We start from the raw sequence: 26,057 nt of genomic DNA, 5'->3' as shown, positions 1-26,057 counted from the left end.
AAGCTGTCCCTCAAATTGTTTACACAATATAAGAAGCCAAATGGCACAAAATTTACACAGCCCCACATAACAGAAACTGTACCTGTATACTCAAATACAAATTCAGACAAAATAATAAGCAATTTGATAGATCAATTGAATATTAAACACTCTGAATTTGCTGCAAAAGAGTCTGGATGGAGCCTATGCGGATCTCCACACAAGTTATATGTTAATATTTCTGAATTCAACCCATTACAAGGATCTACATATTTGCCATTACCTGCCAATATTAAAAACAAAAGAGCCGTGGTTAATATTGAAAATAATGATGAGAAATGCTTTTTGTGGTGTATTTTAGCTGCTTTGTTTCCAGTTTCAAGGAATCCTCAGAGAATAAATTATTACAAACAACATGAACATGATTTTGATGAGGCAATGGAGGGTTTAGAATATCCAATGTCTGTCCAGAATATTGATAAATTTGAAAAAAAAGGCCAGGCACATCAATGGCAAACAATTATCTATTAATGTATTTACTTGTTCTAGTGGCCGTGACAATTGCTTGATAGATCCTCTCAGAATCAGTACACTTGATGATGAATCTGCTGTTCCGATTGATCTGCTCTTAATTGAAAAGGATGGCACAAATCATTACACTCTGATACATAATCTTGAAGCTTTAGTCAGAACACAACTAGACAAATCCAATACAATATTCAAGTTATGTAGAAGATGTTTAAGTGTATTTGATGGTAGAAAAATGGTGAATGGTGTTTGTGAACAGAATGCAGAAATTGCTAAAAACAAGTTAATTGAGCATCTGAAATACTGTGGCAATTATAAACCTGTTCATATGGTGATGCCTAATCCAAGTGAAAAAGCAAAATTCAAAAAATTTGAAGCCTTGTTGGAACACCCAGCATATATTGTCTGTGATTTTGAATCAAACCTCAAACCTCTTGCATTCTGCAATCCAGATCCTGAAGAATCTTCAATTACACCATACCAGCTACATGAACCTTCCAGCTTTTATTATGTGGTTGTACAGGATGGTGTTGTTAGTAAAGAAAATTTATACATGGGAGCAGATGCCATCAAAGAATTTGCACTTAGAATAGAAAATGAGTGCCACGACATAGCATCTAATATTTTATTAAAATCAAAACCCATGTTGCCTTTAACAGAGAAACAGATTGAAGATTTCAACAATGCAGAAAAATGCCCGGTATATGATTCTGAATTTTCAGATACAAATATCAAGGTGAAACACCATTCTCATACAGATGGTAAATTTTTAATGGCCCTGTGTAATAGCTGCAATATTCAGATCCAGAGACCAAAATTTGTCCCCATATTTTGCCATGGAGCATCCAATTATGATTTCCATCATCTGATCAGATACGAGGGGTTTGACAAGCAGAATTTAAATATTTTAGCTGAAAATGATGAGAAATATATTGCCATTAGCAAAATAATTAAAGTTAATGGTGTTCCTATTCACATAAGATTTCTTGATTCTTACAGAATTTTATCTGCTAGCCTGGCTACACTGGCCACTCAATTATCTGATGATCAATTCAAAATCACATGTGCTTTGTTTCCAAATCAGGACCTGAAATTAATTAGGCGGAAGGGTGTATATCCATATGATTATGTTACAGATTTTTCTAAATTTGACGAGTGTTCTCTGCCACCACAACAAGAGTTTTACAGCAAAATCAGAGGATCTGGAATCACTGATGAAGATTATCACCATGCCCAATTGATGTGGAACAATTTAAAATGCCAGACATTTGGTGATTATCACATGGCTTATTTAAAACTTGATGTGACCCTCTTAGCTGATATACTTCAAGCATTCAGAAAATCATCAATGCAAAATTATGAGCTGGACCCAATGTATTTTTACAGTGCCCCAGGTCTAGCATGGGCTGCAATGTTTTTAAACACTAAAATGCAATTGGATCTAATCCAAGATCAAGATATGTACTTGTTTATGGAGCAATGTATAAGAGGAGGCATGGTGCAATGTTCTCAGAGATATGTCAGAGCAAATAACAAATATATGCCTGATTATGATCCAGCAATGCCATCAAATTATATACTGTATGTGGATGCAAACAGCCTGTATGGTTATGCCATGATGCAAAAACTGCCATATGCAGGGCTTGAATGGGTTGAAGATTTCAATATTGAGAATCTTAAGGATTTTGATGACAGTGACTATGGCCTCTTCTTAGAGGTTGATCTGACAATTCCAGATAATTTACACAACAAATTTTCTGATCTGCCCCCAATTCCCGAGGTTCAGTGCTCACCTGGCTCTAAACAGAAGAAATTGATGATGACACTGGAGCCAAAACAGGGATATGTCATATATTACAAAAACCTCCAGTTCCTGATGAATCATGGTGTTCAAGTGACCAAAATTGGCAAAGTTTTGAGGTTCAGGCACTTAAAATGGTTGAATCCATATATTGATACAAATACAGAGCTTCGAAGATCTGCAAAGAGCCAATTTGATAAGGCCTTGTTTAAATTGATGGTCAATTCTGTATATGGCAAAACTATTGAAAATGTCAGAAAACATACCGATGTTAAAATAATTACTGACCCCAGCCTGAGCAAAAAATTGGTTGCAAAGCCTAATTTCAATTATAGAAGAATTTATGATGAAAATATGGCACTTTTCAACATGAAAAAAACAAATATTAAGTTTGATAAACCTATTTATGTAGGGGCTGTGATATTGGAATTGGCCAAATTACACATGTTAAAATTGTATTATGATGTGTTGAAACCTTTTTATGGTGATTGTGTAAAATTGATGTACATGGACACTGATAGTTTTGTTCTTGATATTCAAACAGAAGATGTTTATCAAGATATTGCACAGCCTGAATTGTTTCAATACTTTGATACCAGTGAACATACAGAGATTCAACACCACAACAAAAAGGTGCCTGGCAAGTTAAAAGATGAGACACTTGGTGATGTTATTGTGGCATTTGCTGGGTTAATGGCCAAGATGTACAGTTTTGAAACATGTAGTGGTGTTGTTGCCAAAAAAGCCAAGGGCATTGGCAGAGTAACTGTTGAAAATGAGCTCCAATTTGAAGATTATAAAAATTGTCTCGAATCATGTAGCACAATCAGAACATCAGAAAATAGAATTCAGAGTGTGGATCACTTATTGACTACAAATATTGTAAGAAAAGTGGCTCTGGACCCACATCATGATAAGAGATGCATTTTATCATGTGGCATACATACTTTACCTTGGGGGCATTGTGATTTGAAAAGTGGCAATCAATGCCCAAACACAGAGCATGATTTGAAATAAATAAACATGCCTATGAACTTATTTGGGTTTAAAAAACAAGGTATTATGGACCTGCCGACACCACAACCCTCTTCTGATATAATATCTAAACTGAGTGGTTTCTTAATTATTCATCTGAACAGCATACTTACAGATGTTGATGATGAAACAGGCAAAACATTGTACATATTTAACAATAATTTAAATCATTACCAATTACCTGTAGGTGGGCAATTCCAATTTATTACAACCCCTGAGGGTGATGTCAAGATTTCAATAGGGAGAAATATTTATAGAATTAAGCACTCAAACATGATTTCTGGCACTGTTTATACTGTTTCTGCTGGTGACTGCTTATATATTGAGGTCCCTGGATCATATGACAAGCTTATACCCTTTTTTATAGAATTAAGAATCAGATACTCTATAATAAATAACCACTAAAACAAAAATGCCTAATGATATATTTGGCCATACAAGGCATGAAGATCACAGTGATGAGATTTTGATGCTTGATGTCAGAGTCAAGAAATTAAGAAGTGATTTACAAGCTTTACAAACCACACTCAATGCCAGTCTTCAATTAGAAATTAAAAATTTGCAATCACAATGCATGGACCCTCTTCTTAAAATTGATTCTGAACTCAAAGTGCTGCTTCAGAAATATACTGATCTGGCAACATTAGATAATTTTCAAAGTTTAGAAGAAGCTGTAGCAGCTCTTCAAGCCAAATTTAAGACCCAGGCCACCAACTCTGAGCAATTGAAACAGCAATTGGAAGAGCAGATAAATAATGTCCAGGCACAGCTCCAAACAATTGTCAAAAGCATAAAATCACAAGAAGATTTTGATCTAGTGATTTCCACTCTAAAAGAACAGATTCAATCACTCCAAATACCTAATCTGGATCCTCTGCACAATGCCATAGCCGAGGTTAAAGAAAAAATTGAGACACTTGAAAATTTTATGAACAATTTGCCATCTTCTGATGCTTTGAGTGTAGCAAATATTAAGCTGCAACTTGAAACATATGAAGATTTTGGAAAAATTCAAAGTACCATAACCCATCTTGAAGGTACAATAGCAGCAGTGCAAAGTGATTTGGCAAATGTACAAGAAACTCTAGAATCTCGCCTGCCCGGTATTGTAGATACTCTTGTTAGTGTCCAGCACCAAATCACAAAGCTTGAAAACCTCAACACTGAATCTGAACTATCTCATTTTCATCATTTGATTGATGATATTCAAACAAAACTTGAAATTTTACAACAATCCACACCCACTCAGGCAGATATAGCCCTGCTCCAAAATGCTATGCAAAATGTGGCTGATGCTTCTGAATTAAACAATGTAAAATTGGCACTTGAATCTTTGCAAAATACAGTATCAAATCTTCCTACATCACAGGAACTTAAAAATATTAAGAGGGCAGTGAATAGGATATTGAAATCAGAAGATATCAAGAATATCCAAGCAGAGATCAAACATCTCACTCAGACAGTGGCCACTCTACCAACTAATCAACATATTAATGAACTGCATGCCCTGTTTGAGGATATCAGAAGACAGGTCCATGATCTTACTGCTCAAAATTCAAAATTGGCAGTTGTTGAAAATTTGCAACAAATTGTAGCTAATATCAAGCAACAGCTAGGGACCATGGAATCCAATCAAGCAAATGCTCTGTCTGTTTTTGCCACACAGCTTCAAGAGATTGTGCAACAATACAAGAAACTTGTTGTGGACATAAAGATCAAGCCAGGCCATGATGATGATGTTAGGACCATCAATGAGCACCTTGAATCTGTAACAAGCAGATTGCTTACAGCAGAAAAAGAAATAACCGGCATAATTGAGAATCCAAAACATACAGTAATTCTTGAATTGTACAGCATCCCCAACAAAGAATATGATTCACCATTTACACCAGGTGGCAAAATATATATGCTATCCCCTGCACAATTTTATTATCAATTTTTTGTTGGGGGCACATTGAGACCAATCAAGATCAAATATTGGCTTCAACCACAGGCACACCACTACCCCACCTTATCAATAACAAATGCTGACAACAAAGTAAAAATCACCAGTGTAGAATTGGAGGATTTTACAGATCCCAATACATTAGAAACAGCATATGTTGAAGATGATGGATCTCTGGAAGTTAAAATACAAATAGGAGACAAATTATATTTAGAAAATCCTGCAGTATCAGCTGCTGAACACCCCATAGTTGCAATATTCTTGTTTACATATTATGTCTAGAAAAATTATTGTTGATGAATTACACAGACAGGCCAGACATAATTTTAAGAGACTCCCAGTATTCACAAAGGGCATAGATGATTTATGGCAAGGGGACTTGATTGAAATGGCAAGTGGACAGTTGAAAAACTTAGACAAAATCAACAAGGGCTACAAGTATCTACTCACTGTAATAGATACATTTTCAAAATTTGCCTGGGCTGTGCCACTCAAATCCAAGACTGGAACATGTGTTACAGAAGCCATCAGAACAATCATCAATCAGAGTGGAAGATCACCGCGCTATTTGCAAACAGATAATGGCAAAGAATTTTATAATTCAGTGTTTCAACAATTTATTAAAAGCCAGGCAATACAACATTATTCGAGTTACAGTGATCTCAAAGCCTCAATTGTAGAGAGATTCAACAAAACCCTAAAAAATCTTATGTATAAACAATTTACACTTCAAGGTAATTATAAATGGATTAATATTCTTCCAGAACTTCTACATAAATATAACAACTCGGTCCATTCCACAATCAACATGAAACCCTCTGAAGTAACTTCATCTGATGAGCAAAAATTGATCAGCACTGTTTATTATCCTAAATACCAGCCAACAACAAGAAAGGCCAAATACAGGGTGGGTGATCAAGTAAGAATCAGCAAATATAAGCACTTATTCAAAAGAGGCTTTACAAGAAACTGGAGCACTGAATTATTTACAGTGGTTCAAGTTAAACCCGGGACCCTTAACACATATATAATAAAGGATCATCGAGGAGAAATTCTCAAAGGCAGATTCTATGAAGAAGAGCTCAGCAAAACTAAACAGCCTGACACATATCTCATAGAAAAAATCATCCGCAGAAAAGGCAACAAGTTATTTGTCAAATGGCTAGGACTTCCAGAACACAGCTGGATCGATGCAAACAAAATAATAATATGAGCACCTGGGATGTTATAAAAAGGCTGCCAGAACCTGAACAACAGAATAAGAGAAATGGCAACTTGCTGCCTGATAATATTAGGTGTCTTATTGTTGGGCCATCTGCTTGTGGTAAAACTACACTAATGATTGATAATTTTTTATTGGCACCCAACTGGTTAGACTGGAAAAACAGGCACTTGTATGTCTTCTCTAAGAGCTTGGAACAATTAAAATATCAGCAGCTGATGAAGCTATATGATGGATTGGATATTGCCACTTTTGAACCAGATGTTAAGCCACTCCATGAATGTCTCGATAATTCTGTTGTTGTGTTTGATGACATTATATTGGATAATCAAAACAAGGTTAGAAATTTCTTTACACAGGGGCGGCACAAAAACATTGATTGTTTCTACCTGGCACAGACTTTTTCTAAAATTCCGAAGCAGCTGATCCGAGACAACAGCAATTTTATATGTGTGTTTCATCAAGATCATACCAACCTCAAACACATACATGATGAATATGTTGGTGGGGACTTGAGCTACAATGATTTTTCCAAGTTTTGCAGTAGGTGCTGGAACCAGGACAGTTATGGGTTTGTCACAATTGATATGACAAGAAAACCCAATAGTGGCAAATACAGAAATAAAATCAACAATTTTCTAGACATTGAAACATATATAAATAACCATGAAAAGGCCAATCATTGATGATCTTAAATTAAGAGATTATCTTGTAAAAAGATTTAAGGGATGGAAATCACAGAACTGGGGATTTTATGAACAACACAAACAAACAGAACAGCCTATCATTGATGCTATTAGTGAATTAGGTAAAAATATCAAAACTGTTACAGAGCAAAATCAAAATTTGATCACAGAGCTTGTACCTGTAGCTGCAAGGAACATATTAGATTATCCAATCACCCCACTTTCCAGTATTCATACACCTAGTCCTATTGCTCCTCGAAGAATTGAAGCTACTCAGGATCCTATTGAATTGGGTCTTCTTGCTCAAAAATATTTAACCACACCTAAAGACAATAAAGATGAGGTGTTTGGCTTATATGCTGACACAGAGCGTGATGGTAGCATCATACATAGAATTGGCAATTTCAGAGTAACATATATGGGAGATGATATAATTGTATATTCAGAATCTCATCTTGGACAAAGAGGTGGTTTTGTTAAATATCCCGGCACACCTGGGTTGTGGGAACTGATGACTAGGAAAAGGCCTGGTAGCTATACAGATCAAGATTATGAATATTACAAAGAAATATTAATAAAATCAGATGCTCTATACCAGAACAATGATCCCACACAAAAAAGAGTCAAGTCTAGCAGTGGGGCAAAATACAATAATTTAATCAAGCCCATATGGTCACAGATCAAGACTGGCAGTGGAATCAAACAATACAACACCCTGCCTAAAGAATTTGTGTGGGTTGATGATGTCAGGAAACTTGTAGATAGGTTATTGGTGATAGCTGGGGAGGAAAATGCTGGCAACAACAATTTTTACAATGAAAAGGTTGGAATTATGGACATGATAAGCACAAAATTGTCTAATTTTATAGTGAATGACACTAAGGGGATTGGATATCTCATAAAAATTATTAATACTCTACCACCTAAATTTTGGAATATTTCTGAGGGTCGGGGCCTGGTTAATGACATTATAAACAAGCTGCCATTTGAACTACACATTCCAGGCTATCAGTATTGTGGTCCAGGCACAAAATTGGATCATAGATTAAACAGAGGGGATCCTGGTGTAAATCCCCTAGATGCTGCTTGTAGAGACCATGACATAGCATACAACACACATTCTGATCTTGACAAGAGACATGTTGCAGACAAGAAATTAGAAGAGGCTGCATTTGGTAGATTTGTAAGCAAAGATGCTTCTTTGAGTGAAAAAATAGCAGCATTGGGGACCACCATAGTTATGAACACCAAACAAAAACTGGGGTGGGGGTTTGTGAATATATATATAATAAACCTAGAATGAAGGCCAAGGGTGTTATGTATCAAATACCTTATGCGGGTCTCAAATCTCTTGGGCCTATTGATAGCCTTTTGACCAAAAAGCAGCGCAAGAAAAAAAATTCTTGTATTGCAAAGGGACATGGTATGAAATTGTTGCTTAGTACCCCCCAATTAAAAAAATTACAGCAATCAAGAAAAAAATCACATGTGGGGGGATTTATATTTACCATCCCTGCCATCTTAGCTGCTCTCGGGGCTGTTGGGAGCTTGGCTGGGGGATCAGCTGCCATAGCAAAAACAGTAATAGATGCCAAAAAAAATAGGGCAGAATTAGATGAGCAGAAGCGCCATAACCTGGCCATGGAGAAACAAGGCAAAGGTGTTAAGAGAGCCATGAATAAGTTTAAAAAAAACAAGAGCCGCTTACAAACCAAGATATTGAAGCTTTAATCAAGCCACTGGGCATCAAAAATTTTAGAGGTGTGTACATGTCTGATTCTTTACCAGAACAACCACTCAACAAAGAGTGTGGCATTGTTAATTTGGATAAGTACAAAAATCAGGGCACTCACTGGATCTGTTATCTTAAATATTTAAAAAATGAGGCATTTGTGTTTGATTCATTTGGAGGTGTTCCACCTGAAAATTTAGTAAAATATCTAAATTCAGCTAATCTTTATTACAATAATGCCCGTGTTCAAAATTTCAAAGATGTTAATTGCGGACATTTGTGTTTATCTGTTCTTAGATATATGTCTCAAATAAATAAACCATCAATTGAAAATTTTCTAAAGGCCCTGTGGTATCTGAAACATCATGGGGGTATTCCATCTCACCAGCCAAAATTCAATATTGAAACTCAAATTGCATGATGACATAGTGTATCCCAAAACAATAGCTCTCAGAGCATTTTACGGCATGTACTTGATCCCTAATATTACACACCACAACAACAAAATTGCAGTAGGGGATCAAAAAATTGTCATCACTCCAGGGCAATATAATCTGTCCACTCTAAATGCTCAATTACCCAGAGGTGTAGTGTTAAGTCAAAATTCTGTCACTCACAGAGTAGAGATTGTATCTGCTACAGAAACAGTGGATCTGGGTACTATAGGAGAGCTGTTAGGCTTTGAGAACAACACAAAACTTGAACCGGCCATCAAACACACTGCTATTAATATACCTAAATTCTTAGCCATAGAGACTCTGAATATTCACTGTCATGTGGCCGAGGGTATGATCACCAAATCAAATGGTATAGGCACTCACAAACAAACTGGCATCATTGCAACATTCAAACCTAATTCTGAATTTATGGAGCCAATCATCTACAATCCATCCCCAACATTATATTTTCCTGTGTGCCATAATAGAATAGATAATATTGAATTGATGGTCACTAATGAAAAAGAAGAATTAGTTGATTTTGCTGGAGCCACAACAACTGCAATCATAGAGATTAATATTTAAATAAAAATACATACAAAAAAAATGGAAAATATTGAGAGTTATGAGCTACAATCATTCCCCCCAAACAGGAGGACATTTGCAAATTTAAATCAACCCAACACAGAGATTGAGGTTGATCTTGATGTAGGGGATGGCTTTATACACCCCCACAGAGCAGATCTATACATCAAATTTGATGTTGTAAAGCTCGATGGAACAGATTATCCGGCAAATTCAAATATAAGATTGGTGGACAATTTTGTGCCGCATCTGTTCTCTGAAATTGAGATCAGAAAGCATGGTGTTGTTATAAACAGAGTAGATTATCCCGGCATTACCTCCACAGCTTTGGCCACATTAAAATTATCCAAAACCGAGGCTTCTTACTACAAAATAGGTGGATTTGAGGCTGGTGATAAAATATTAACCAAGAGCCACACAGTGCTGTTCCCTATGCGCCTGTTGCCAGGATTCTTCTCAGATTACAAAGATATTATGTGGAAGGGTGGTTTAAGAATCACATTTAGAAGAGCTGCCAATGATAATAATGCTTTGATGAGGTACAGCACATTAAACTCTACAGGGGAAGCTCTGCCCAATACCCTACCTGATGAAGGCAAATGCATTATTCAGACTATGGAGCTAAGAATCCCAGTTGTTGAATATGAGGCCAGTTATGCTCTTAAATACAAAGCAGATATAATAAAAAATCCACAAGTACCTTTACAATTTTATACATATCAATGTGTACAGAAGCCTGCAACTGGTACTTATTATGAGTTTGATGCTACAAATTCATTCTCCAGTATACAATACGACATGCCGGATTTTGTGGTGGTACTGTTTCAGACTGGAAGACACAATAATCAGGAAAAAAATTCAAGTAGATTTGATAACTGCAACATCAAGAACATATATCTTTAAAATGGCAGAAATGAGGTATTCCCTAGAGAAAATTATAATTTAGACATTTCCAAGGATGATTTCCTTAAATTATATGAAGCATTTACAGCATACAAAAGGGTCACCACTGGCAATACTGACATGTATTACACACCAGATGAATTCAAAGCACAGAGACCCATGTTTGTAATCAACACTTCAAAAAGAAAACAAGTTGTGGTTATTGACAGGACAAACATTAAAATTATCTGTGAATTCCACGATACACTCCCCGATGACACTATATGTAGTGTTATTCTCATAGGTGAAAAATCATATGTTTATGATGTAAGAAATGAGAGAGTCACAGAGCAATTCTAGAAGAATTACATTGTTTTAGTATTAGATATGCAAGTTGAGCCTGGTGCCCAATTGAACTTAAACCGGAAGTAAATATGTATATATGTGTGTGTGTGTGTGTGTGTGTGTGTGTGTGTGTGTTAATACGTTTGGCGTAGTTTTAGGTGTGGTCAAAAAAAATATGAAGAGGGGCATATTTTTGACAGAATTATGGACAACAATCTCACAGAAGTGCCTTTTATAAGTGTAGGCAAATCAATCTGAGGGGGCTCATCATTTCACGGGAACTTCCCGAGGGCATTTTTACAAAAATCTTTGATTAGGCAGGGTTCCACACTTGAGCAAAAAGCTCATATGGGCATGTTGAGCCTGTTTTAAGTGTAGGCAAATCTGCCTGAGAGGGGCTCATCCTTTCTTGAGTTTATAATATTGTATTTTACACTACTGGAATATTTGTGACGGAGGAGAAGAGCTAAATTTTGCACCTTTCAAGATTTTCGTGGAATCACGTAAAATCAGCCAAATTTCAAGGCTGACTGAAAGCACAGATGCCAACTAAATTTAATCCTTGCCAGGGCCAGGTCTCTTGTCTTGTCAAAGATTTCCAGATATCAACCTTCCTCATACTGGAAATATAGTCTGCTTCATGAAGTTGCCTAGGGGGCAACATACAGGTCCACTCAGCTGATAGCTTCAAAACAAGGAGTCCTTTTATTTGATCTGTGATAGCGATAGAGGATACAAGTACTTTGTTGCTGATTTTCTGCAGTGTAAATTGTTACTGCTTGCAAACCATTCATCAACACCTACAGGTATGTGAACATTAATCTTTAGGGGTGTGTGGGAGAAAATTTTTTTGGTTGGGACGGGAATCGGGATGGAAATTTCTTTTAATCCCGACATTCGGGATGGGAAAAATTCGCCATTTCCTGCCAAAGTCGGGAAATTTTCGAAATTTCCAGAAGCTCTGAAAATCTAGAATTCTACGCTTCATCTTCAACTTAAGTGATTGGTTTTGCACTTCTGCAATAAAAACAAACAATTTTCTATAAGTTCCAGACACTTGCAATGCAGAAAACGTAGAGAATTAACAACTTTTTAAAATGACCAATCGGTATTTCCTGGCTACTCAGGATCCCAATAAATCGGGAAGTCATTTACCGAAGTCGGGATTGGGATGGGAAATATTTTTCCCGGTCTCGACTTTTCAAGACTTTTCGGGACTGCTTATAGACTGAAGGGGCCTGTGTCGCTTGTCACTTCGATCTAAATTCTCCCTTAATGGAGCGTGCATACTGAAGAGATGGGCAACAAGCAACACGGAAGTTTCACGCCGAAACAACAAATGACTCTTCAGTCGAGCTGCATGCACTCACCCCACGAATAACGAAATGAGGCAAGACAGTATACAGTTCGAAAGGTTTCATGTATTATTAAGGGTTCGTTTCCAAGCAACATATATTGCTTGTCACCTGTGAATCGACAAGAGACATGGGAATTTCATACCGAAATGACAAATGATACAGCCCCTTCAATCTATAAGCAAGCATTCATCGTGTATTCCAATAGACCGAGCAACACATGACACTGTGTTTATTTCTGAAGGTTGCTTTCCAAAAGATAAATGTCTGAAAGTTCAAAAAATAAGTGCTCTTTTTCATTACTGCTATTTAATTCTTATAAGAACTTCTGTGCAATTTGAAAATGGATTGTTTTCTTTAAATTCTAAGCTTGCTGCTGGGAAGCACCAAAAAATATATATATATTTTTTTTAAAATGTGTACTGTGCGAACACAAAACCTATTCAGAACTGCAATACTTAGTACAATACACAAGGGAAAGGATTTCCTAAAAGCTTCATAAAATGTTTCTTGGACAATGAAAACATGAACTTTTAAAAGAATATACAAATAATATATTTTCAAAAAAACAAAAACCTCAATTTTCTTTGTACAGTTTACAATATTTCCTTGAGTTGCCTATTCTCCAGCACAATTCTAGCTAGCACAGCTAGCTGGGGCTAACTTTATTCATCCTTTTATCCAATACAAAAATCATCACAGGCATTCTCCTTGGGAGACAGGTGATCCCCACATCATCTTATACAAACGAAATGGAATCGTTAAAAGGAATAAATACGCTATTATAGATGGTTGTAAATTTATTAAAGAACACATTTCTTCTTTAGAATAAAGAAGATATAATTTTAATATGTGATAATGTTAATGGGTAATCCTATGTTCATGGTACTGAGCAGTTTATAATGCTGCAAGGTATTTAAAAGCACAATCTGCATAGATAATGGTTTAGTAAAAAATTTAAATTTCTTTAACTTCTATGCAACAAAAGTTTGCATTTTCGTAATTTTACTACAACTATGAAACACTTGCGACTAGAGTCATGAGGGAAACTTTAAGATGAACTTAGAGAGGAGATGAACTTAGTTGGTTTATTATCTTAATAATCTTATAAATGTTTGCAAAGAGCTCCCAGAATACTATTTAGTAGGCTGTAACTAGTTTCCATTCATTTAAACCTCACATGCAGAACTTCCCTTTTACCAATATACAATGCATGCTTATAATTGGACGTTATTTGCTTAATCAAGGCCACCCACAAGATTTTTCTCAGAGGCGGGGGGCCAGCAATACATCAAGTGGAGGAAAGGTGGGGTGATACTTTTTCCTAGTTTAGAGAATTCCCACATTACATCCCCACCACTAGGATATTTTGCATAGGCACTTAATTTTTATATCATGCTGTCCTTACTTCTTGTGTACAGGTCACATTTTTTTCCATTTGCATTGTCTTTTGCTATGATCTCTCATATGCATATCAAGTATCTTCATGGGTAAAATCTATGTTCAAAGTTAAACAATTGAAACACTTCTCCTTGATGTGAAACCTAATGTGCAAAAAAAAAAAAATGTGGAACTCTAAAGTTGGGATTTAAAAGGGTTCTCATTGTGATCAATACTAAGAACTGTGTTTCAACAACAATCTTACGAAGTATTCAAAATAAAATAAATAATACAGTCATACATAGTGTTCTATTATAAAAAGACAGCATATTGCATATAGAGTGCAAAATAGAAAACAAGACATATTTTTAGGGTTCTGTCAGTTCACATGAGACAGTGAAATTATATGGTGATTTCTCAAGAATGGAAATTTTTGAAATAGCTATATTACATGTTATAACTTACAGAATTCTTCAACATGCATAAAACAATATATTCATTCTCATTCACTCACAGTAACTCTAAAACAAATCCAAACTTGATCACAAATTCAGTGTGATTCAAAAGTGTGCAACCACCCATATAATTTCTTCAGATGGTACATGAATAGAACCATATGAAGTAACGTCATCCCAGAGGTATGTTTAAACCTACTGTCCATGACAAAAATATTGAGCCCTCTGTTTACATACTTGTAAAATTGTATTCCGTAGGTGGAAAATAGTCAAATATACCTCATTGGAAAGCTTCAATTGTCTATTTTTTAATAAGTGTCATCTGAAAATTATTCTTCATTGCATTTTCTTTTTATAATGAAAAATTTACTAAAAAGTGTAGTTTTTTCTTCCATTTTGCAAGAACGGGGAACTTAACATCATACAGTTCATAATCAACTATTGATAAACATATGATTTTTCACCTATGAGAATAACACTACATATAGTGTCATCGGGGAGTGTATCGTGGAATTCACAGATAATTTTAATGTTTGTCCTGTCAATAACCACAACTTGTTTTCTTTTTGAAGTGTTGATTACAAACATGGGTCTCTGTGCTTTGAATTCATCTGGTGTGTAATACATGTCAGTATTGCCAGTGGTGACCCTTTTGTATGCTGTAAATGCTTCATATAATTTAAGGAAATCATCCTTGGAAATGTCTAAATTATAATTTTCTCTAGGGAATACCTCATTTCTGCCATTTTAAAGATATATGTTCTTGATGTTGCAGTTATCAAATCTACTTGAATTTTTTTCCTGATTATTGTGTCTTCCAGTCTGAAACAGTACCACCACAAAATCCGGCATGTCGTATTGTATACTGGAGAATGAATTTGTAGCATCAAACTCATAATAAGTACCAGTTGCAGGCTTCTGTACACATTGATATGTATAAAATTGTAAAGGTACTTGTGGATTTTTTATTATATCTGCTTTGTATTTAAGAGCATAACTGGCCTCATATTCAACAACTGGGATTCTTAGCTCCATAGTCTGAATAATGCATTTGCCTTCATCAGGTAGGGTATTGGGCAGAGCTTCCCCTGTAGAGTTTAATGTGCTGTACCTCATCAAAGCATTATTATCATTGGCAGCTCTTCTAAATGTGATTCTTAAACCACCCTTCCACATAATATCTTTGTAATCTGAGAAGAATCCTGGCAACAGGCGCATAGGGAACAGCACTGTGTGGCTCTTGGTTAATATTTTATCACCAGCCTCAAATCCACCTATTTTGTAGTAAGAAGCCTCGGTTTTGGATAATTTTAATGTGGCCAAAGCTGTGGAGGTAATGCCGGGATAATCTACTCTGTTTATAACAACACCATGCTTTCTGATCTCAATTTCAGAGAACAGATGCGGCACAAAATTGTCCACCAATCTTATATTTGAATTTGCCGGATAATCTGTTCCATCGAGCTTTACAACATCAAATTTGATGTATAGATCTGCTCTGTGGGGGTGTATAAAGCCATCCCCTACATCAAGATCAACCTCAATCTCTGTGTTGGGTTGATTTAAATTTGCAAATGTCCTCCTGTTTGGGGGGAATGATTGTAGCTCATAACTCTCAATATTTTCCATTTTTTTTGTATGTATTTTTATTTAAATATTAATCTCTATGATTGCAGTTGTTGTGGCTCCAGCAAAATCAACTAATTCTTCTTTTTCATTAGTGACCATCAATTCAATATTATCTATTCTATTATGGCACACAGGAAAATATAATGTTGGGGATGGATTGTAGATGATTGGCTCCATAAATTCAGAATTAGGTTTGAATGTTGCAATGATGCCAGTTTGTTTGTGAGTGCCTATACCATTTGATTTGGTGATCATACCCTCGGCCACATGACAGTGAATATTCAGAGTCTCTATGGCTAAGAATTTAGGTATATTAATAGCAGTGTGTTTGATGGCCGGTTCAAGTTTTGTGTTGTTCTCAAAGCCTAACAGCTCTCCTATAGTACCCAGATCCACTGTTTCTGTAGCAGATACAATCTCTACTCTGTGAGTGACAGAATTTTGACTTAACACTACACCTCTGGGTAATTGAGCATTTAGAGTGGACAGATTATATTGCCCTGGAGTGATGACAATTTTTTGATCCCCTACTGCAATTTTGTTGTTGTGGTGTGTAATATTAGGGATCAAGTACATGCCGTAAAATGCTCTGAGAGCTATTGTTTTGGGATACACTATGTCATCATGCAATTTGAGTTTCAATATTGAATTTTGGCTGGTGAGATGGAATACCCCCATGATGTTTCAGATACCACAGGGCCTTTAGAAAATTTTCAATTGATGGTTTATTTATTTGAGACATATATCTAAGAACAGATAAACACAAATGTCCGCAATTAACATCTTTGAAATTTTGAACACGGGCATTATTGTAATAAAGATTAGCTGAATTTAGATATTTTACTAAATTTTCAGGTGGAACACCTCCAAATGAATCAAACACAAATGCCTCATTTTTTAAATATTTAAGATAACAGATCCAGTGAGTGCCCTGATTTTTGTACTTATCCAAATTAACAATGCCACACTCTTTGTTGAGTGGTTGTTCTGGTAAAGAATCAGACATGTACACACCTCTAAAATTTTTGATGCCCAGTGGCTTGATTAAAGCTTCAATATCTTGGTTTGTAAGCGGCTCTTGTTTTTTTTAAACTTATTCATGGCTCTCTTAACACCTTTGCCTTGTTTCTCCATGGCCAGGTTATGGCGCTTCTGCTCATCTAATTCTGCCCTATTTTTTTTGGCATCTATTACTGTTTTTGCTATGGCAGCTGATCCCCCAGCCAAGCTCCCAACAGCCCCGAGAGCAGCTAAGATGGCAGGGATGGTAAATATAAATCCCCCCACATGTGATTTTTTTCTTGATTGCTGTAATTTTTTTAATTGGGGGGTACTAAGCAACAATTTCATACCATGTCCCTTTGCAATACAAGAATTTTTTTTCTTGCGCTGCTTTTTGGTCAAAAGGCTATCAATAGGCCCAAGAGATTTGAGACCCGCATAAGGTATTTGATACATAACACCCTTGGCCTTCATTCTAGGTTTATTATATATATATTCACAAACCCCCACCCCAGTTTTTGTTTGGTGTTCATAACTATGGTGGTCCCCAATGCTGCTATTTTTTCACTCAAAGAAGCATCTTTGCTTACAAATCTACCAAATGCAGCCTCTTCTAATTTCTTGTCTGCAACATGTCTCTTGTCAAGATCAGAATGTGTGTTGTATGCTATGTCATGGTCTCTACAAGCAGCATCTAGGGGATTTACACCAGGATCCCCTCTGTTTAATCTATGATCCAATTTTGTGCCTGGACCACAATACTGATAGCCTGGAATGTGTAGTTCAAATGGCAGCTTGTTTATAATGTCATTAACCAGGCCCCGACCCTCAGAAATATTCCAAAATTTAGGTGGTAGAGTATTAATAATTTTTATGAGATATCCAATCCCCTTAGTGTCATTCACTATAAAATTAGACAATTTTGTGCTTATCATGTCCATAATTCCAACCTTTTCATTGTAAAAATTGTTGTTGCCAGCATTTTCCTCCCCAGCTATCACCAATAACCTATCTACAAGTTTCCTGACATCATCAACCCACACAAATTCTTTAGGCAGGGTGTTGTATTGTTTGATTCCACTGCCAGTCTTGATCTGTGACCATATGGGCTTGATTAAATTATTGTATTTTGCCCCACTGCTAGACTTGACTCTTTTTTGTGTGGGATCATTGTTCTGGTATAGAGCATCTGATTTTATTAATATTTCTTTGTAATATTCATAATCTTGATCTGTATAGCTACCAGGCCTTTTCCTAGTCATCAGTTCCCACAACCCAGGTGTGCCGGGATATTTAACAAAACCAGCTCTTTGTCCAAGATGAGATTCTGAATATACAATTATATCATCTCCCATAAATGTTACTCTGAAATTGCCAATTCTATGTATGATGCTACCATCACGCTCTGTGTCAGCATATAAGCCAAACACCTCATCTTTATTGTCTTTAGGTGTGGTTAAATATTTTTGAGCAAGAAGACCCAATTCAATAGGATCCTGAGTAGCTTCAATTCTTCGAGGAGCAATAGGACTAGGTGTATGAATACTGGAAAGTGGGGTGATTGGATAATCTAATATGTTCCTTGCAGCTACAGGTACAAGCTCTGTGATCAAATTTTGATTTTGCTCTGTAACAGTTTTGATATTTTTACCTAATTCACTAATAGCATCAATGATAGGCTGTTCTGTTTGTTTGTGTTGTTCATAAATTCCCCAGTTCTGTGATTTCCATCCCTTAAATCTTTTTACAAGATAATCTCTTAATTTAAGATCATCAATGATTGGCCTTTTCATGGTTATTTATATATGTTTCAATGTCTAGAAAATTGTTGATTTTATTTCTGTATTTGCCACTATTGGGTTTTCTTGTCATATCAATTGTGACAAACCCATAACTGTCCTGGTTCCAGCACCTACTGCAAAACTTGGAAAAATCATTGTAGCTCAAGTCCCCACCAACATATTCATCATGTATGTGTTTGAGGTTGGTATGATCTTGATGAAACACACATATAAAATTGCTGTTGTCTCGGATCAGCTGCTTCGGAATTTTAGAAAAAGTCTGTGCCAGGTAGAAACAATCAATGTTTTTGTGCCGCCCCTGTGTAAAGAAATTTCTAACCTTGTTTTGATTATCCAATATAATGTCATCAAACACAACAACAGAATTATCGAGACATTCATGGAGTGGCTTAACATCTGGTTCAAAAGTGGCAATATCCAATCCATCATATAGCTTCATCAGCTGCTGATATTTTAATTGTTCCAAGCTCTTAGAGAAGACATACAAGTGCCTGTTTTTCCAGTCTAACCAGTTGGGTGCCAATAAAAAATTATCAATCATTAGTGTAGTTTTACCACAAGCAGATGGCCCAACAATAAGACACCTAATATTATCAGGCAGCAAGTTGCCATTTCTCTTATTCTGTTGTTCAGGTTCTGGCAGCCTTTTTATAACATCCCAGGTGCTCATATTATTATTTTGTTTGCATCGATCCAGCTGTGTTCTGGAAGTCCTAGCCATTTGACAAATAACTTGTTGCCTTTTCTGCGGATGATTTTTTCTATGAGATATGTGTCAGGCTGTTTAGTTTTGCTGAGCTCTTCTTCATAGAATCTGCCTTTGAGAATTTCTCCTCGATGATCCTTTATTATATATGTGTTAAGGGTCCCGGGTTTAACTTGAACCACTGTAAATAATTCAGTGCTCCAGTTTCTTGTAAAGCCTCTTTTGAATAAGTGCTTATATTTGCTGATTCTTACTTGATCACCCACCCTGTATTTGGCCTTTCTTGTTGTTGGCTGGTATTTAGGATAATAAACAGTGCTGATCAATTTTTGCTCATCAGATGAAGTTACTTCAGAGGGTTTCATGTTGATTGTGGAATGGACCGAGTTGTTATATTTATGTAGAAGTTCTGGAAGAATATTAATCCATTTATAATTACCTTGAAGTGTAAATTGTTTATACATAAGATTTTTTAGGGTTTTGTTGAATCTCTCTACAATTGAGGCTTTGAGATCACTGTAACTCGAATAATGTTGTATTGCCTTGCCTGGCTTTTAATAAATTGTTGAAACACTGAATTATAAAATTCTTTGCCATTATCTGTTTGCAAATAGCGCGGTGATCTTCCACTCTGATTGATGATTGTTCTGATGGCTTCTGTAACACATGTTCCAGTCTTGGATTTGAGTGGCACAGCCCAGGCAAATTTTGAAAATGTATCTATTACAGTGAGTAGATACTTGTAGCCCTTGTTGATTTTGTCTAAGTTTTTCAACTGTCCACTTGCCATTTCAATCAAGTCCCCTTGCCATAAATCATCTATGCCCTTTGTGAATACTGGGAGTCTCTTAAAATTATGTCTGGCCTGTCTGTGTAATTCATCAACAATAATTTTTCTAGACATAATATGTAAACAAGAATATTGCAACTATGGGGTGTTCAGCAGCTGATACTGCAGGATTTTCTAAATATAATTTGTCTCCTATTTGTATTTTAACTTCCAGAGATCCATCATCTTCAACATATGCTGTTTCTAATGTATTGGGATCTGTAAAATCCTCCAATTCTACACTGGTGATTTTTACTTTGTTGTCAGCATTTGTTATTGATAAGGTGGGGTAGTGGTGTGCCTGTGGTTGAAGCCAATATTTGATCTTGATTGGTCTCAATGTGCCCCCAACAAAAAATTGATAATAAAATTGTGCAGGGGATAGCATATATATTTTGCCACCTGGTGTAAATGGTGAATCATATTCTTTGTTGGGGATGCTGTACAATTCAAGAATTACTGTATGTTTTGGATTCTCAATTATGCCGGTTATTTCTTTTTCTGCTGTAAGCAATCTGCTTGTTACAGATTCAAGGTGCTCATTGATGGTCCTAACAACATCATCATAAAATATTTTTCAAAACTGCTAAAGAGATAGGTTTGGAAGTTAACAAAGAGAAAACTAAATATATGCTTACAGGCCGAAACCAAGTGTTAGGTAATAATCAAAATCTAATTATTGATAACAACTCGTTTGAAACAGTTTCCAAATTCAAATACTTAGGAGTAATATTAACAAATGAAAATTATATTAAAGAGGAAATAAAAAGTAGGCTTAATTCAGGAAATGCATGTTACTTCTCTCTTCATAAACTTTTGTCTTCTCGTTTAATATCTAAGAATCTAAAAGTTAAAATATACAAAACCGTAATTTTGCCTGTAGTATTATATGGGTGTGAAACTTGGTCCCTTACATTGAAAGAGGAACATAAATTGAGAGTATTTGAAAATAGGATCCTTAGGAAAATATTTGGACCTAAAAGGGATGAGGAGACAGGTGAGTGGAGAAGGTTACATAATTTAGAACTACATAATTTGTATTCATGTCCTGACATTATTAGAATAATTAAATCAAGAAGACTTAGGTGGGCAGGCCATGTGGCACGAATGGGAGAGGAAAGAGGAGTTTACAGGATTCTTGTTGGGAAACCAGATGGTAAGAGACCTGTAGGAAGGCCAAGACGAAGATGGAGGGACAACGTTGAGATGGACCTAAAGGAAATTGGTAGGTATGGAAAAGAGTATATAGATCTTGCTCAAGATAGGGACAGATGGAAGGCCTGTGTTGCTGCAGCCATGAACCTTCGGGTTTAAGAAGGCTAGAGAGTTAGTTAGTTAGTTAGTTAAAGACGGATTATTTTGGCATCTCTGTGGAAAAAGTCAAATGAGGATCTTCACTAGATTCTTAAAAAAATGAAATTTTAGGCAAACGTGCAATCTTGAAATGCATAATTGCAAATTCAATGAAATTGTAAAAAGCCATTCATATGACACATGTGATCCAAATCCAGAAGTTTAACGTGTGTATCTCAAGTATGACCACAGATATAAATTAATATCGACTACTCCTAATATGGAAAACGTGCGGATGACATATGGCGAGATGCAGCCAATCTCAGACTCAGTGGGCTGCAGGTGACTTGCACAGCGTTGCCGCCTCACTACACGGCCTGCGAGAATATTGGAAGTGCGTTCCGTTGGTCCGATCCAAAGCATTGTAGCACTGTTAAATAATGAATAAACAATTTGTCATATTATTAATAAAGACATTTTCTTTGTATACTTTAGTTTTTGTTACATTTTCTAGCTTTTTTCTATCTTTACATGCAAACTCTTCTAATAACTGCTCCTTAATATTTTCGGACAAACTGACGATTCGCTTCTTAATGGTATCATTTGACAACGGTATCAAAGAGAGATCTTTGGCACTGATCATTGCAGCTGATAATACAAGTTCTTCAGCAATTGTGTGAGGTTTTCCAGTTTTTGCTATCAGGTGAAAAAATTCAAATGACGCCCTATGACGGTTATTGTCATATGGCATCATAAGGTTAAAAGAATGTAATGAATGTTAAGAACATTTAGATAACCAACGCACGTCCATAAACCTGTACAATATGAGTTTCAGAGAATTCACGATAGATGGAGCGTAACTGCGGTAAAGTATACTTATAATCACGTCAATTCTAGAAAATAACGCTAGATGGCACCATTTGAAAGTTATTATAAATTGTAAAATTCTTAAATCACATTTTACGTGAATGTTATATTGAAGTTAAACTCAAAGTCATTCTTATATAAGCACCTTTGTAACAAATTTTGATCTATTGTTGTTGAAGATCGCATTGTCATAAAATTTACCACCAAAAAAGTTTTCTGTCACTTATGCACAAGGACATTTTGATGTGACGGTGGCTGCATGCAAATACAATTTGCAGTGATGGCGATAAATTATAAAACTTACAGTGTGATATTCTCCATGCTATCACATAAATAAAGATAGAAAGTTTATTCAAACATTTATTGCAAAAATATCCTTGACACATACATCTCCAAGTATTGTGATATATAAATATGTAAATTGACAAGTTATCCGAGTTAATTGTGTTGTACACAAAAAGACGGTGGAAGGAGTAGAGGAAGAAAAAGCGGGAGTTGTCTGGAAAAAATGGTAACAAAAAGAGCATTGTGGTGAAGAGAGGAAATAAGGTATTTCTGTGGAATTTCGGCGGTCACACGTTTGTGGGACGAAAAGTGAGGATTGTTTCCATACCGCTAATGGACGATGAATGTCTGCAGACAATAGAGAACGATGATGTGTAAGTTAAATGATGAAAATATCATACACAAACAGTTCGCATAGGGACTGTGGCTTGGCATCTTTTCCCGGCTTCACAAGGTAAGCTGTTATCTAAACATTTCTGCATGAGCTCATGTCGTCGCAAAATAGGTAGATCTACCAAATTGACATAGTCGGTAAATGCATGCATTCGTGTGAAGTGTGTGTCGCAGGATTAATTCGCAAAGTTCGTGTTGAACCCCATGGTGGATAATAATTGACAGGTGACGCTTTCATTATTTGGTTCAAGTACACATATATAAAGAAGCAAGAATCTTATATATTTCTATAAAAAATAGTTGAACTTTGTATAGTATCTTACTCAATTGTTAGTACATTGAAAACCATGAATGGTTAAGGAAATATGGTAATTTAAATTTTCTTGCGGTCACGTGACCATATATGGGTATAATTAGTAAAAACAAAACTAAAAGAAATCAAGTGCAATTTATCGTACAACTCGGAAGTAGTTGAGTAATGAAAGTTGAATATATCTTTCAATGTTCGACTTGTGGTTCTGTAATTGATAGTGACCAATTCGGGTATCTAGATGAGGTGTTGCCATGTGGGTCAAGCCATTCACAGCTTTGATCCAGTTTCCTTGAAGTAAAAGGAATCAGCTGTTCATGTTGCATATAAATTGCAATATTAGTTCGCAAAGTAGTGGGGTATCTTGCGTATTCCAATGTGGTGGATATGTAAAGTTTCATATCAATAAATATGTTTAAAGAAATCTAAGGTCTATTTCAACCCAAAATACACGAGTCATGATATGTATATTTGGTGAGATATTCTGTTCTAATGTTTTTATGTTCCTTACAGAGGTAGAATGCTTCGAGTGTGTTGTGTTCGCGACTAAAGTTGTTGCTTACTAGCATTTGATGTGTCTATTTCTCAGAAAATATTAAAGACTTTGGAGACTCAAATTGTGGTTTCTGACGTCACATAATAATTCAAATTGTTCTTTGGGGTAGTTGATCCTCCTGGCAAATTTCCTCTCACCTGCGCTTTCAGGTGCTGCGAGTGTGACCTGTGGGGGGCTTCCTGAAAATAAGGTGATAACAGTGAGAACTCAGGTTTGAAAGGAAATTGTAGTGGATGTCGCATAGAGAGGACAGGTGGATTGTTTAAGCCTACGGGGTGCCTTCTTGGATAAGTTAAGGAAAATACTGGTTGGAGTTCTCAGGTCTCCTGGAGCGTCACACCCTCACGCCATTCTCGTTGTTGCACCCACTTGTATATCTTTTCACAATTTTCTTGCTTCTGCGAAGCTCCTGCTCCTTACTTCTAAAAAAGTCAATGCTCTTTATGATGTGTTCTTTGTGTTTAGTTTGAAGATGCCTTTGCAGATGGTTTCATGGCTTCATTGGACAATACGTCATAACAACACACACTGTGGAAGTTGCTTGTCTTCTGGGCCTGAACACGTGAAACCCATGGACAGATATTCCTTGCTATAACTGCGGCACTTTCTAAGAAGACTGGTAGGTTCACATTGCTTCGAACTTGACACACCCTCATCATTGGAATCTGCACTTTTTCGTTCCAAATTCATCCAGCGGCCCATCTTATATCAGAAGCCACAAGCATAAAATTCACCGTGGAAATATCGAGAAGTAACTTTACCATTACCCGACAATATGCAAAGGCCTGAACAGAAACTTGCGATTACTGACAGGTCTTCGCTAACAGTTGTAGACTGACTCAGATGCGAATGCCGCAATCCTTTTATATGCAGCTTTCTTCAAGAACATACTCCAAAGCATGAGAAAAAATCCTTAGAAGTAATACGCACGAAGCAATCCGAGTCAAACAATCAAGCATCCCCCCACCCCACAAGCACCAGCCCAGGCAGTTCTCAGCCAAAACATGCATGCTGTTGCTGTGTGAACTGGCGATGCTTAGTCATTTGTATGTTTTCGGTTAATCTACTTCAATTTCTTTTTCGTTAGTAAATGAACACCGTAAATTTGTATATAAGATCGCAAACGCTACAATTTCTATGGCATTCATGTTTACAAGGAATTACAATCTTGAGAGCTTTGTAAAGTAAGAGAAGGGTGAACAGTAACATATATTTGTGGCTAATAAATATTATTGGAGTGGACATTGTGTGTAGCTGAAAATGTCAGGCGAGTACAACACCTAAATCATTTTCTGAATTACGTGAGGCATCCCCCAATTCAGACTATTGTGAATGAATTACTCTTGTAAATGTTCGTTCCTTAGACCTGTTCCCACGCTGCAAGAGAATTCTGAGTGTGAGGTCATTTAAGATCAGAGGTCGACCTTGAGCACTCAGAGTGAGGATGAGGCCTAAATGGAGTTCAGAGGCTGAGGTTGACCTTGAGCTTTGACGGTGCAGTGGCAGTCCTTATTAAAATGGACATCTCTGGTCACAAGTAGATATGGATGTAGTATCTCTTGTTTACCCTGCAACAGAAAGAAGAAGAATGACTGAATGTAAATGTTAGAGGGAATGACAACATAATGTCACACTATTAATATGCAAAAACCTTTATGGCCAACCTAATGAAAATTACAGCAAAAATGTGAATATTTTTTGATTAAATGGTAAAAAAGAATATTAATATTCATTCTTGAAGATATAATATACAGGTATTTACTTTTCATGATTACGTCCCCATCAAGAGTCTATTCCACTCTCCTTTCTTTTCAATGATTTTCACATGTCAGTAATTCTCATTATTTACTCAGAAAGTGAAACTACATTTGTATCATATTTATTTCAGCTACCTGATCAAGAACTATGTGGAAGAACAGATACAAGATGTGTCAAGGTCAGTTCCACTTTTGCCAATGTCTGCAGGAAACTTAAGAGAACAGAGCAGCCAAGAGAAATTACAGAATGTATCAGTAGAG

General features: G+C 36.2%; 1 protein-coding gene across 1 annotated transcript in view; it reads left to right on the top strand.

The window, feature by feature from the left end:
- Window positions 1-26,057, top strand: part of LOC145999130 (uncharacterized) — a 64,095-nt gene that overhangs the window by 20,729 nt on the left and 17,309 nt on the right. Inside the window, exon 3 of the mRNA XM_083136065.1 lies at window positions 25,928-25,975. Coding sequence (XP_082992191.1) covers window positions 25,928-25,975 — 48 coding nt within the window. The remainder of the gene's footprint in view (window positions 1-25,927; window positions 25,976-26,057) is intronic.

This window comes from Lepisma saccharinum, chromosome 15, assembly GCF_977018435.1.
Source record: "Lepisma saccharinum chromosome 15, izLepSacc3.1, whole genome shotgun sequence".
NCBI lineage: Eukaryota > Metazoa > Arthropoda > Insecta > Zygentoma > Lepismatidae > Lepisma > Lepisma saccharinum.
The sequence above is the reverse complement of the archived record's forward strand: the minus strand, read 5'-3'. Positions and strand labels throughout refer to the sequence as shown.